General features: G+C 43.9%; 1 protein-coding gene across 3 annotated transcripts in view; it reads right to left on the bottom strand.

The window, feature by feature from the left end:
• Window positions 1-8,450: 8,450 nt before the first annotated feature.
• Window positions 8,451-14,923, bottom strand: part of LOC147245438 (protein shisa-8) — a 131,231-nt gene continuing 124,758 nt past the window's right edge. For all 3 annotated transcript variants that reach the window (XM_086184559.1, XM_086184558.1, XM_086184560.1), the window contains one exon: window positions 8,451-13,118. In XM_086184559.1, the coding sequence (XP_086040685.1) occupies window positions 12,619-13,118 (500 nt within the window). In that variant the 3' untranslated portion in view covers window positions 8,451-12,618. The remainder of the gene's footprint in view (window positions 13,119-14,923) is intronic.

The raw sequence follows: 14,923 nt of genomic DNA, 5'->3' as shown, positions 1-14,923 counted from the left end.
TGGCCTGTTAAAAACCCCATCTACCAAACACACACACACACACACACACACACACACACACAGACGGAGCCAGAGTAATTATGGATGTGTCCAATCACCATGAATTTCCCCAAGTTTAATTAATTTCGAAGTCTGTGCTCTATCTATCCATCAGCTTTTATGTGCTGTCTGCTGCCCGCCCTTCCATCTCCGATCATTTGCAGATATATCGATTGTGGCTTGTCGCCCTTTTATGAAGCAGTCTTAAGTGCTTGTCTCTATTTTTTCTCCCTGTTGTTCTGGTGCTGAAGGTACAAATTTTACTTGTCACTGAGGTCATAAAAATGGTCCCTTGATATTATATTTCGGGCTTGATTGACTTCATTAAGCATTTAAGTGCTGCAAAATCTGCATCTGTTTTCTAGGCGACGTCATGATGAATGAGGTCAACACAAGGATTCGGGTAGATGATGTATGAACAGGAGTTTTTAATTTCCTCTGTTATATTGCCTCTGACAATTGAGGCTGTTGACGAGGGAAAGGGCAGTAGATTTTCCGCCAGATTAAAGAGGGACGGATGGAGAGAGAGAGATTTAGATAGATAGATGGATGGAGAAAGAGTCTTGCTTCTCGGGAGGCTTGCTCTTTAATTGAGTTTATGAAGCAGCAGAAAGAGCAGATTGATGGAGGACATCCATCTAATAGTACCATGATCTCTGTGGAACTGGGGAGCTCTCCATCTTTCACCTGAGCTTCATTTCTTCCTTTAATCTTTCTCTATTTTTCTCACTTACTGTCCTGCCTCCTTGTCTCCCTCCCCTTTTCTTTGTTTTTCCCTTGTTTCCTGCAGCTTCTACCTTCTCCACGCCATCATTCCCTCCATAATATTTTATGGCGAGATCCCTCACATTCGTCTGTCATTGCCACGATGCATCTTTTATCTCCCACCCTCCTCTTTGTTCTCCATTTCATCTCTTCAGTTCCCACCTTTCCAAGCACCTCTCAGTCTTGATCCATTTTAAGTACACGATTCTCAAAATGGCACGTCTCCATCTGTGTTTATTTTTGTAGACATGGATTCTTGTTATACTCATTCACATGAATTCAAACATGTACATGTGTGAACATAAGAACACCCTACGCACGCACACACACACACACACACACACGCACAAACCTCATAAGTTTGTGTGTGTGCGTTGGCATTTGCTTGTAGTGTTGACCAGATTGATGGCTTGCAGTGTTGCAAATTTGCATGTGTGTGTGTGTGTGTGTGCGTGCGTGCTTGCTTGCCGCTGGCTGCACTGGAGTGTGCATTTGTGTGTAAGAGAAAATTTATTGACTGAAGATGGGGGGGGGGGAGAGGGAGAGAAAGAGATTGGGAGAGAAAGAAGAAAAGAAGAGGAGCGAGAGAAAGAGAGAGAGAGAGAGATCAACAATGTAAAGGAGGCAAAATATATGCTAATGAAAGTGTGAACAAAAGAGCGGAGTGTGTTAATATGCTGAAATATGAGTCAGTGCGCAGTAGTGTGTATCTTTGCATGTGCAGATAAAGCATAATCACAGAGGTTACTGTACTGTGACCTCTGTGATTATGAGTGCCCGCCCTCTTAATGCCTCACTACTTCATAGTAACTCTTATTTAACCACTCTGCTCACTTTGTTCTCTTATGGGTTCACTGAAGCTTACAACAGTGCTGCTGGACTGATCTGACTGAACAGAATGCATTTATAAACACTCACCAACAGAAAAACAAAAGGGGCATAAAAGGGGAAACACATAGAGGAATGTCAAATGAATGAATTCAAGAGAGAAAGCCTCAGGCAAGTTTTATAAATGCTGTGTGTGTACAAAAACATGCTTGGTCACATTTATACTGAGAAACTGGTATTTAATTTATATGAAATACGTGAGAAAAGCGCACGCCGTCACGCACACTTGCAGCCTGGGGGAGACGCGATAGAAAATTTCTCCTTAGTTTTCCAAAAGACAGAATTGTGTCTCTTTGTTGTCCTTTTTATTGAAACGTTGAAAGAATGAAGGAGCAGCAGTGATTCTGAGCGAGGGGCTGTCAGTGTCCACTGACGACTGCTATTACTGATATATAGACACCTGTAAGCCAATCACGCTCGTAGTGGGTGGAGCTACATCCAGGGTGCAGTGACAGTCTCCTTGCAAAATAACAGTAGTGGAAAACCACGCTCATAATTCATGATATTAATATTTGTACTGCTATTCATCGAAACTATCGAACAGACCTGCATTTTTGTTCGACTCAAAATTTGACAAACTTTTCAGCGTATACGTTGCCACTGGCTAGCGAGCTCGTGCCCTCCCAGTTCCCCCAGTTTGAATCAGTCCAACTGGTCGCTGAGAGCACTGGTAGTCTCTGGCCAAGCTGGGTGACTATGGCCTGCCGGGTGGGCTTTTGGTGCGTGAAGGTGGACGGTGGGCATCAGAGACGGCGAGCGCGCTCTCACTCTGAACTGTAACACAATGGTGAACAGTTGTACGAAGCAGTTGTTGGCTCGTTAGCTTCCACCGCTAGAACGACGGATATTTTTGGTCTTTGTGATGACAGCTGCTCTGCTGGGGGACCTCCTCACTGAAACTCTGCTTCCAGTCGAGCTCTCTTCAGCTTCCGCAGCTTATATTATATTCCGTCAGTTCTAACCGAAGCACGCCTCTCACCATCTTCGTCCCAGTACAGCTGGAAATGTCATCTCCCTTTTCTTTCCTATTCCTTTTGTCCATCCTTTCTTCTCCTGCTATTATCTGGGACAGTCTCATTCTCGCCACCATTCTCCTTTTGACAATATTTCTTCAGAGGATGGATAGTCCCTCCCCCTTTTCCTCCCTCTACCCCCTCTGCTGACTTTTTTCCTCCCATTTGTTTCTCCGTCCTGTCATTATCTACTGCGGCGACCGGCTTTGTGCGACGGCTTGTGTCTTATCTGGCTCTGTCAGGTGCCAGTGAAAATCCATTCATCGGTAGGATGCACAAAGGTGAGCTGGTAAAATGCCAGTACTACGTCTGCGCCGCACTGAGACTTCTGTACAATCTCTAAGTAGTTTTTAAAAGAAGTAGCTTCTCCTATGAATAAATATTGCACAGTATATATACTGCCATTCATCACAAGGTGGAAGCTGATGAAGCAAACTTCCATATTTCTGACTTCTGATCTCCGTGCAGTCTAGATCGATCTGCTCCAATGAATCACAACAGAAATGGCGATGACAAAATTATTACAAAGCCGAACCAACTTTGCAAGTCTCCTCAGGCTCATGTCGGGTCGGTTACCCATCCATGACTGACGGCTGGATTTAATGGAGCTACTTCCTGGTGCTGGTATTGTGCATGCTTGCTCACCTGTTTAAAGTTCTGCTTTCATCTTGCTCATAACAGCATGAGCAGAAACACTGATCTTTGTGTACACACACACACACACACACACACACATATATTTATCCAATGAAAGTCAGGAAATAGGATGAGGAAGGTGGATGGTTGACTGACTGAAACAAGGATTTAAACTACAAATTAAACCATAGCCAGAAGTAATCTTGAGGATAATAACATGAGGAGGAGGAACGGGGATAACAACACGGGGAACACTTGATTAACCAGAGCAGAACGAAAACATAAACTGAAGTAATCAACTCAAAATGAAACAGGTGGGAGAAGACAAGGGTAGGGGAGAACCAGGGGCACAGTTGTGACTGAGCAGAACTGATCCAGATGGGTCACAAAATAAGGAGGGAAAATGAAAAAAAGCAGGAAGGAACATAAGAGGAAAGAGCATTTCAAAATAAAACAGGAAGTGGCTAGAGTTCAATCAAAACACACGATGAGACACAGAGCCCTGGTGCTTCTACCTCACTGAGGGGAAAATAAAGGTGAGTGAAAATATCTGACCTGAGTGGTGCAACAAGGAGACTGTAACAACCAGACAAACATGAATGCTACACGAAGTACTACTTTCCAGTTATATGCTGCAATCAGTTGCTATTCTGAAGTCTGTGAACACATTTTCAAGTTGCTATTTCTGTTCTAAATTTTAAGGATTCTGTGCACCATTTTCCTGCAATTTCTTAAGATAAGATTAGCTAAGACAGCCTGTACAGACACAACTAGGACACGACACTGTGACATCAGGAGAGCCACGCCTCAAGGTGCGTCAGCGATGAAAACAAGAACAAAAAAGTAGTGAAAATGCGAATTTTACAAGAAAACAGTACAAAAAGAAGGCCAAGTGATGTCATGATAAATAAAATAAGGATATTACGCATGTTGCATTGATATTACACATCAGAAATTGAGGAGAGCGCATACAATGTCTCACGTCGGTGTCGTTTGATGGTCCTCGACAGGTACATTTATCTTGACCGCAGTGAGGAATTTCAATTGAAATTTCTTACAACATTCCTGAAAAAGATATAAGAATGTTCTTTTCAGGGTTTTAATTAAGGCACAGGGAAGTTGAGGACATAAATGTTTCAGCAAGGCTCACCGTCGTCAACATGTCACGACCCTCCTTTTCAGAAAATATTCTATTTTTAGGTTTCCTGCATCAAATCAACCAGTAGATACGGTTGTGAGCAGTAGTCCATTCCCTCTCTTACACCAGTCCTGGAGCTATTTGCAGTACATTTGGATAGCGATCTAGCAAACGCTGCACTTCAATCAAAAGAACTACAGATTGCAGAATCTTAGTGTTTGGTATATTAAATTCCTTCGCATCAAAAATGTCATTGAGTGGTGTTTTCCTGTCTGCGCTCCAGTTTTCCGGTCAGAACCCACTTTCCCGTTGGAATGCAGAGCACCTACATCAGAATTAGCCGAATTCCTCATGACATTGTAATACTGCAGTCTCCTCTGACCTGAATACACTGACACTGACCTCCAGGATGCTCGCCATGGCCCAGAGAGAGAGAGAGAGAGAGAGAGAGAGAGAGAGAGAGAGAGAGAGAGAGAGAATTATTGTGGACATGGTTTGTGGCATTTGGCTTTTTGCTCTGTGTGATGGATTTGGTCCAAACCCTTGAGACACGTAAATGAACTGTGACATCTATGACAGCTGGAGATGATGCCTGCTGCCTACTGCTCTGCCTGTGCACATACACACGTGCACACACACACACACACATGTGCACACCCAGCATGTCGCATCCTTGGACAGCTGTTTCCAGTTGCAACTCTTTCCAAACGCTTCCTCCTGTCCTCACTGGTGCTTTAGTTTGCGTTATCTGTATTATCACCCTGTCTTCCAACGATGAATAAAATCAGAATTGTTCTTCTAATGGGTTGAAATATTTTTCTGTATATAATTATCTGATTTTTCACAGCTCTTTGAATCCAACACAAGGGGAAATGTGGGCTTTTGAGAGGGAATAACAGATAGACGGTGAATCACCATCTTGAAGAGTCCTTATGTTTCTTTCTATAAGGTCAGATATCCTCCAGTGACGTCCACCGGTGACATAGATCCTGCTCTACCGCTGGCTTGTTGCCTGCCTGTTTGTGCACGTGCGTTACACAAACACTGTGTTCTACATTTGTTCTGCGCTGTGCTGCAATGTGTGTCCGTGTGGAAACATCAGTGCTCCTTTTACTCCCGTCTTTCACACATTCCTTTTTTTTTTGCATATTAGAAATGCTTATTTTGCTCTATTTCTCTGGGCCAGCTGTATAAAGGCCAAAATTAGGTATTCTAATATTTGCATATGTGTGTGTGTGTGTGTGTGTGTTTGTGTGTGTGAGAGAGAGAGAGAGAGAGAAAGAGAGAGTGTGTGTGTGTGTGTACAATAAAAAGACAACCCAAGGTCAAGTTCTGTTACTCATCCGACAGCTAACATGCTCGTGTCTGTACTGTAACGTTTCCCTCCGTCAGAGACAATGATTCAGAGCGTCTCTCTCAGGACAAATGTGGACTCATATTATCAGTGTCAAAACCAATTAAGACTTTAATCTAAAAGATGGTTAATATAAGTGAGATGACTGTGTCTGCATTATCGGCTGGATTAGCCTGTTGACCTACGCTGACATGGCCACGCTGTCATAATTAGTGACTCTGTGTCAGTTAAATACAATGGACGGTTGTAACTGTCCTGAATTATAAAGCAGTTCATCTTTGTCTCACCATCGGTGAGTAGATTAAAAAGGAAAAATGTAGATTATATTCTGACTTCCACTTGCCTTGGGTTCCTAGAAATATTTGAAATGGCTATAAAAGCCAATGCAAAATGGCATTTTTTTCTCATATTTTCATGCAGTTTGTGATTTTTCATTTACTCTTTTCGAATATTTTTATTCAGATTTCATTCACTGTCTTATGATATGCATTGTGTTTCTGTCCTCTTCTCAATATTCTGTCTTACATGATTTTAAAGTTCTTTTAACTCTTTGCTGTAAAGCACTCCGAGCTGCAGTCTTTTCTTGACAGGTGCGCTACAAATGGAGCCGTTTACTGAGCTGTAAAAGTTCATACTATGATGATTATAGTTCAGTTCCATGTGTTGCCTCCAGCTTGGTTGGGCACCTGCACAGAGTCAACTAGTCGTGTCTGCTGGTGGTTGAGGGTACTGAGTGCCCCACTAGCGCCTCCTCTGGTTGGTTAAGGCGCGTGTTTGGGTGGGGGGGGGGGGGGAGTGGGCCGAGAGCTGACGACTCCACAGGTGACGGATGACGCTGGAAGCATCTTGTAGTCTGCAGTTCTCCCTAGAGCAGCGAAAGGGAGCGAAGCTGAAGCCAGGACAGATTAGGGTGAATTTGCGATGTGAGATAGGGGAGCCTTGCAGGATCATGACGAGTCCACGATGCCAACGGAGTCAATCAGAACACCTTCGTTGTGGTGGGCAAACGAAATCCCTGTTTCATCAGTGTAATACCCATGTTTGGAATTTTAGAAAACTTTATTTTTATCATTATTGCACTGAAAAACAGCTTCTTGAAATGACATTCAATGGTGGAAAATAATGTTTTATGATGTGTTGATACAAATTAGACACAGAAAACAACGTTACGCAGGCATTGTTGTTCGGTGAGTGTAAACTGGACTCAACTGAGTCTTACACACCCGTCTCGTCTTGTCCACGCTAATGCCGCCGCACCAGCCGTCTAGAAACAACAATTCTCATCATCCTCGAACCAGGGAATCCACGTGTCCTCCGATAGATTCCTGTGACTGTTGATTCTACGGTCCACACCATGTGACACCACCACGCAGGACGGTGTTAAGAGGTCGCCTTCACCCTGTTTACTTCTCACGTGTGTGCAAAAGGGGGGTCGGTCTCTTGACAGGCTGCAAGGAACAAGGTTTTATGCAACGTTGGACGAAATCACACACTTAAGGGCTCTAAAGCACACACTGCAAACTCACAACCCACAGGAAACACATCCAGCTTAATCCCAGATGATGTCAGAACAAATTAAGTGGCAACATGCCCCTTCAGAGGCTCCCGGCTGTGGATGACAAAGAGAAAAGAGGCAGAAAGAGAATCCAAAGAAAGAGAGGGTTGCTTCATTTCCATGATCTAAATGCAGGTATGAGCCTGTGAGTAATGCCTTCAAACTTCTTGCCACATTTCGTCCATCTCTCTGGTAGATTTAGCTACTTCCTTCCCCTGATCTTTTGATGTGTGTCGCTTACAAGTAAACCTGAGAGCTTATTCTGCAGGGAGTCAAGCTCTCCCAAACTGGGTCAAATGAAAGCTTGGAGCAGATATTTTTGACTGCTACTTGTAGGAGTAGTGTGGGGTTATTTTGGGTCAAAATTTTGTATTCTTGGATAATACTGTTCCCTTTTATATGGGGCTTCTCTGTGACAGTAGTATTTTAGTTTATACTCAGAACCCACCTTCCCTAGTTCAAAACTAATGAACCCTAACCCTTCCAGTTGTTTTTTCTCGCTCACATCCAAGTGTTGGTTGATTACATAGCATATGGCAGGACGAAGAAGATGTGGATTAAACCAAACCGTTAGCTCCAATGGATATTTTTGCTATTGTCTGTAGTCAGTGGCTCCTGGCTGCCATTAACTTCCAGCTAAATACAATTGTTGGTTCTTACTACATTCTAGAATTAAAATGAAAAAAATGAAGTCTTTGTGAGCACAAACCACCTACTTGTGAGCATCACTTTAAACCAAGTAATAAAACTACAGTTTTGGAGTTCAATTAAGGAACACCATCTGCTGCAGCGGGTATCACCAGAGAGGACTGGAGACCCCACTGAGGACTACGCTAGCTTGTATCGAGGTGCTATGCTACGAGTGTAACCCCCTTAGTACAGTGTGTGTTATGCGCAGCTCAGTGATGACGTACGCGTGCTCGGGGCAGGTCAGGCCCGGAGCTAAGTGAGTGCAGGGGGGTCGAGAGGAGGCATAATCATGGTTCAGCACATGGCAACCCAAGCATGCTTTAAAAACAATCGCTAACGGTAGCAGTGTGGGTCGGACATTTCTTAGGAAAAAGCCAGCACACGATGAGCAAATGATAGCTGTATTTCTTGAAAGATTTATTCAAACAGGACACATGGGCCAACATCGTTTTGATTTATATAGCATTTTGTATGCATGAAAATTCGGTTCGTATCCCTCCATCCCTAAAAAAACTAAAGAAATTTGACTTCAGTTACAGTGAGTGACGTCAGATTACCCAGTCTGCTTTAATATCTATAAAAAGCCCTTATATAAGCTGAGTAGTCAACAAATTTCACAGCAGACAAGTGGTACAGCATACATATATATACAAGTAATACATAGCAATCAAAGGCAGCCTATTGCTGCCGGATACAATTTATCATGAATCAACACATTTTTTTGTTAATTTTTTGCTGATGCAAAAGCTGTACAAGAATCCTTTCATCTTTCAGCTAATGTGTTGGCAAAGCACTTGGATACAATGCAATATCTTTTGACATTAATTACATGAATGCATGTATACCTTACGATGTAACTGAAATAATCACAAGCTTCAAACATATGACATCTTCAAGTGGTGGCGGGGGAGGGTGGGGGAGGGGTGAGAAGTGGGCTGAAGGGCGTGCAGCCATGACTCTAAAATCTGGAAGCACTTTTAACTTTCCATTGGTCAAAATAAATGTTTTTTTTTTGTTTTTTTTTTGCTCAATCCTTGAAAAACACAGTACAAAAAAAAACAACAACCAAAAAAACAAAACAACAAACAGACAGAAAAACAAAGAAACAATTGAACCATACACCATAATCTATATATTGCTAGGGATCATGGAGCCCAAGTATGTCTACCAGGTTGCATTCAGATAACCTGCGGTAGAATACTTGCATTGTTTCTTTTATAGTTTTACAAACAACAGTCAGTTAGCTCTGAGACGAGCGAGTGACGCCATAGTCTGTCGTTAATCAGGAGAAATTGAGTAAAGGCACTCTAAGCTGATGATCCAAAGCATTCATGGCGTTTTGGATGTGAAAGCATCAGTTAGGTGTACTCAGTTTCCTCTGATTCAAGGCTTTTGGTCCTGTTTTGTGCCACACATTGTGGACATTGTATGGAAGATATATTTTACACCTCTGTGGCTCCCGTGTTGTGTGTATGTGCATGTGCATGAAATGTTTGTGCATGTATTTACATCGTCCATGTGAGAGGCAACACTCGGGCCCGTCAGAGGCCTTTTTCAGCTCGTTTTTGTCAGCTGGTCCTTCGCCTCAAAAGGACGTCAAGACGAAAAAAAATCCTGCAGTGTTTTCCTTGATCCAGGATGTCTGACAACAGGGAAATTAGCACTAAAATGTGTCACGTGTCTCTGTTTTTTTTTTTTTGCAAGTTTCATGGGATATTCCGCAACCAGCCACTCACAGTGCTTGCTTCATCTCTCAGCCAATCACTGAGAGCCAGCTAAGCCAAGAGGAAAGCTGAGAAGAAGTCTCTTTAACTTTGCCAGTAGCCTGTCCTCAGGCTCTGTTTATCCCAACAGGCTGACTTGTAGGCTCCGCTCCTCAATTGTGAATCCTGGTGTTGCACTTGTATCACACCTCCGCTGCTTAAGTTCCAAACTTTTAGGAACAGCTCAGATGTCATCCAGTGGAAAAAAAAAAAAAATCATAGTCCTCCGAAAGTAGATGATAGAAGACATTGTGCAGCGTCGTCAGTTAGCTACAGAACGCCTTTGAAAGATGGTTGAGTACATCAAAACAAGAGAAGCTGGATCATGTTTTTAAACCACCGAGATGAATCAGAATATCTGCTGTGTCCATGTAACCCCCCCCTTACTCTTTTCTATCTCCTTCATCCTCTGCAGAGCCCTCACACGCTCATTAGCCACCTCCTCTAACCTCGGAGGACTCCGCAAACGCAGACAGCGAGATAAAGACGAGGCGAGGGTAATTGGCGCTTATTGCTTTACTGACGCGTATTGCTTGTTTACTCGCTGTCATTTCTCGTTTGTCCTCAACCTCTAATGCATTCTGAATGATTAAGGACAGACCCCACAGAATATTTTGGTCGGGCTTTTAGAGGCCAAAAAGCTTTCTCGTTTTAGATGAAGTGACCCACTAAAAGTGTAATGTCTTGTGGGATTAAGAGTCAGAAGAAGCCACGATGAAGAGCGACCGGCAGCGTGATGGTGTGTGTGTGTGTGTGTGTGTGTGTGTTACATGCTGTGTATGTCGCTGGCGAGACCATATAAGCACAGATGCGTTTGATGCATTCACCATGCATATCCCATTGATGCTTTTGTATTCATGATCCCCTTCCTCGGCTCATCTCCTGTTATAAAAGCACGCCAGCGGCTCCAACAGCTTGCCTAACAGGTTTTTCACATCTCCGAGAGGTAAAGTGAAGGAGCGGCTTAACAAACCAGCATTATATAGCTAATTTATTCTTTCTCATTAAAGTTTTAATCTGTCAGCCACTCTATTTACTTGTGTATATTCATGGCTCTTTAAGATGCAAATTGGAGACTTTAGCTGACAGATATTGCTACTTGAAAAAAAAAATCAATAAATTCTTTCATATATAATGTACAGTAGATGCTTTAATCTTAAGAGAAAAAAATACAAATCTCCCCATGCAGCGTTTCTGGTGTGTTTGCGTGTGTAATTGGTCTCTGAGTGAGCGCTTGCACATGTGTGATGGTGTATCAGGGAGTGAATCTAGAGTCTATCATGCGGTGTCTGACTGTCATTAATTATAGTTTTCTCCCCTGACATGCGCACGCACACACACACACACACACACACACACACACACACACATATGTGCTCTGAGCACCCACTGAGAATATCATGGTTTACGACAGCCTAGAGCACTGGGTGCCAAACGTCAGACGAGCGCTCTGTACTCATCGCTCAACCCTCCATGGACACAGAGGGAGGGTTGGAGAGAGAGGAGGGTGCATGTGGGGGGGCAGGCCCGTCTGCTAGAAGGCTGCGAGGGAGCAGAAAGCGAGGGGAGAACAAGAAAAAGCGCTTAATAGTGTGTGACTCTGGTAAACGATGCGGTTCAATTAGGTTCCACCTGATGTAGTGGAACATGTGCCGGCCACTGCGGCGTAGCTGGTCTGTCGGGAACAAATGAAGGTGAACTCAATCTTGGTGGGACGCTCTGCACAATCAAAGTAGGCTGAGAATAATGTAAAATGTAATAACTTACATCATCAACCCCACCCCCCCCACCCCCACAAAAAAACAGATTACAAACTGGATTAACAAGTCTCTCATTAGTGCGTGTTAAAGCTCATCATGAACAAGCAGTGACGTAAACAGCACTGGCAGCTGACTTTGCAGCAGTAAACTCAAACACATATCAACAACCATTTACACCGTGTCATTCCTAAAAGTGTGAGCAGCAACGACTTTGTCATGACCTTTCTTGATACACGGGTCATCAACACCAGGGAGGGCGACCGGAATTAGTAGCTCAACGAACCACAAGGAAAGAGCTTCCTATTCCAGTTTTTTTTGGGAGGGGGGGAATCAGTCTGTGTGGGCCCGCCTGTGTTCTGCTGGAAAACCTCTGTAGATTTTGATGAGAGCGTGTGTGTGTGTGTGTGTGTGTGTGCGCGCGCGCGCATGGTTCACATCCTTCTTATCTCATTTGCCGCTGGAATGAGATGAATAACTGCCTCCCGCCCTCTTCTCTAGTAGGAACTGCCAGGCTTATATCTCACTCTCCAGAGGACTGGAGGCCGATGAGAGCTGACATCATGGCATTGTCACTGATGACAGGAAGCCAAAATCTTGGGGGGTGGGGGTGGGGGAGTGAAACGTTGCCCTACCATCCTCTTGACAGAATTGAAAAGGTGGGCGTTTGTGGTAGGGTGTTTGCGTGGTAAACAGCCAACATTTGTGCGAGGTGGAGTGGCGCCTCAGAGCCAAACAGGAGGTGAAAGCTGTGCCGACACACTGAGAGGACGATCAATTATTCAGGAGCCGCCAGGTTCAAACACCTGCCTTTCTGCCACCGTCTTTAAAGTTGAAAAAACAAAAGCAAAACCCCCAAAACAGTTGAATTAATATTATTCTTGTGACTAATGATGAGGAAATGGCAGTTAAAAAATCTGATCATACACAATATTTCTTGCCTTCTCCTGCCATTAAAGATATAAAAGATATCTGAGCAGTGAAAACTCCACCTTTGTCTCGTCTGGCTCGTTATGTGGTTCAGACAGTGACCTCTGTCTTGCTGTTAGTGGGCAGTCCCTTGTGCTTGGGGTGCATGTGTGGCGAGTGGCCATAGCCTAGCGGTTGGGAGAAGAGCTCTGGCAGCGTCTCAATGCTGAACTGCCTCTTGTTGGAGTAGGCCTGGCGCCGGCTGTTGGTCTGGTGCAGGGGTTGGTGCTGCTGCTGCTGGATGGGGTGGTGCTGTTGCCCCTGGAGGCCCATGTGAGGGGCTGCTGCTGGGTGCTGGACGTGGCTCTTACTGGGGTCCCATACTTTGAATGCTGAGCTGGAGGTGAGCGGGTGGGTGTTGGTTTTGGAGATCTTAGGCTTGGGGATCTGGGAGGCATTGATGGTGATGGCCAGCGGTGCGTGGATGTCGGGTGGCGGGAGGAAGGGCTTGTCCTTAGGGTGGAAGTTGATTGGCTGGAAAGTAGGAGGAGACTGGCGGTGGGTGTAATCCACCATCGGGTAACTCTTGTAGTAGTCTCTGGCAGTTGTGTCTTGATGATGAGGGAGAGAGGAGACACAACATGGAGACACATGGTCAAATAGCCCAGCACACTCAAGACTTCTACTGATTGAAGTTGTAAATATTCAGCAGTGTCATAATCAGATACAGATATTGTTTTTTTTCAATGCAAAATAACGTTTAAATATGTAATCTGTTGATGAGGACACAGTGAACATGACAAGCAGATCGTCTCGTGTATTTCTGGCTGATTAGGCGTGCTGTAAGCAGGGTGACCCACAGCCCAGCCAACTAACTCTGAAAACACCGGTGGCACACAAATGTGTCAAAACTGCATGGCAGCACCACAGAAACAAAACCAGTGTGAACAGGATTCGTTTTCATAGAGGCCACACAAAGTCTGTGGTTTTATGTGTGTGTGTTTATATACTATAAGTGAACCCTGAGCTTTTATGTGTGTGTTTATATACTATAAGTGAACCCTGAGCTTTTATGTGTGTGTGTTTATATACTATAAGTGAACCTTGAGCTTTTATGTGTGTGTGTGTTTATATACTATAAGTGAACCCAGAGCTTTTATGTGTGTGTGTTTATATACTATAAGTGAACCTTGAGCTTTTATGTGTGTGTGTGTTTATATACTATAAGTGAACCCAGAGCTTTTATGTGTGTGTGTGTTTATATACTATAAGTGAACCCTGAGCTTTTATGTGTGTGTGTTTATATACTATAAGTGAACCCTGAGCTTTTATGTGTGTGTGTTTATATACTATAAGTGAACCCTGAGCTTTTATGTGTGTGTGTTTATATACTATAAGTCAGGGGTCCCCAAAATTTTTTCTGTGAGGGCCACATAAATTTCCCCTTCTCTGATGGGGGGCCGGGGTCAGTTTGTAACAGAAAAAATGTGACAATCATGGGGTGCCTAAACATAAAAATGTACTGTTTTCCAGAAAGCCACACCACCAAATAACCGTCTCTGGGTTCTTCACAGAAAAAAAGGCAGTGAGTCCTGGGTGAAAATGTGTCTCAATTTGATTTTGTCCGCACAAAGCACACGTTCCAGGAAACTGTCAGACAAATACAAACAAACCAAAGCAAAGAAGCTGTGTGTCTGCGAGTATGTGAGTCAGTTTGCACCATTTCTGTTTGATTAACCTCTGAACTGTCCGTGAAGTGAAATCCTGACGCAGAAAAGAAGCAGTAAAATACGGGGGAAGCAGTGCGAGGGAGTGTCGAGCAACAGGGGGAGATCTGTAGAGAATAAAAATAGAATGGGTTCAGCGTGTCAAGTCAGATTAGTGCGAGCTCTCTGACTGGAACTCGACTCTGCTGCTCTTGGGTCATCCCCGCTGCAGTCCCCCACCTCGTAAAGCACACATGCGCACACACACACACACACGCACACACACACACACACACGCTGCCCTAAAGACACAATGAACCTTGTTTGCTTTGCCCCCTTTTATTAATCTTCCTGAAGAGAAACAATCTTTCAATATCTTTGTGTTTGTTCTTCCTCATGCCGTAGTGTTTTGTGTCCGTTTGTTGTTTGTGTGTGTGTGTGTGTGTGTGTGTGTGTGTGTGTGTGTGTGTGTGTGCCTGTTTAATATCCTTATTGCATCCCATAAGAGAAGGTGCATGACCATGTGAGTTTAATATCAGGTATGTGAGAGGGTTCGGGCACCTTGGGTGACAGAGTGAAGCACAAAACATATTTACAGTAATTTTAAGCTTTTGTACCGATGGATTCTGGAGGAGGCTGGAGGCAGAGGGGCCGATGGATTCCTCCTACCAGCATTTCCATAACAGGTATGATTTGTCTTCCTGTACGCA

The sequence above is a fragment of the Aulostomus chinensis genome, chromosome 18 (assembly GCF_037954235.1).
Source record: "Aulostomus chinensis isolate RoL2024-O1b breed Wild chromosome 18, RoL_Achi_v1.0, whole genome shotgun sequence".
In the NCBI taxonomy this organism is placed as follows: Eukaryota; Metazoa; Chordata; class Actinopteri; order Syngnathiformes; family Aulostomidae; genus Aulostomus; species Aulostomus chinensis.
The sequence above is the reverse complement of the archived record's forward strand: the minus strand, read 5'-3'. Positions and strand labels throughout refer to the sequence as shown.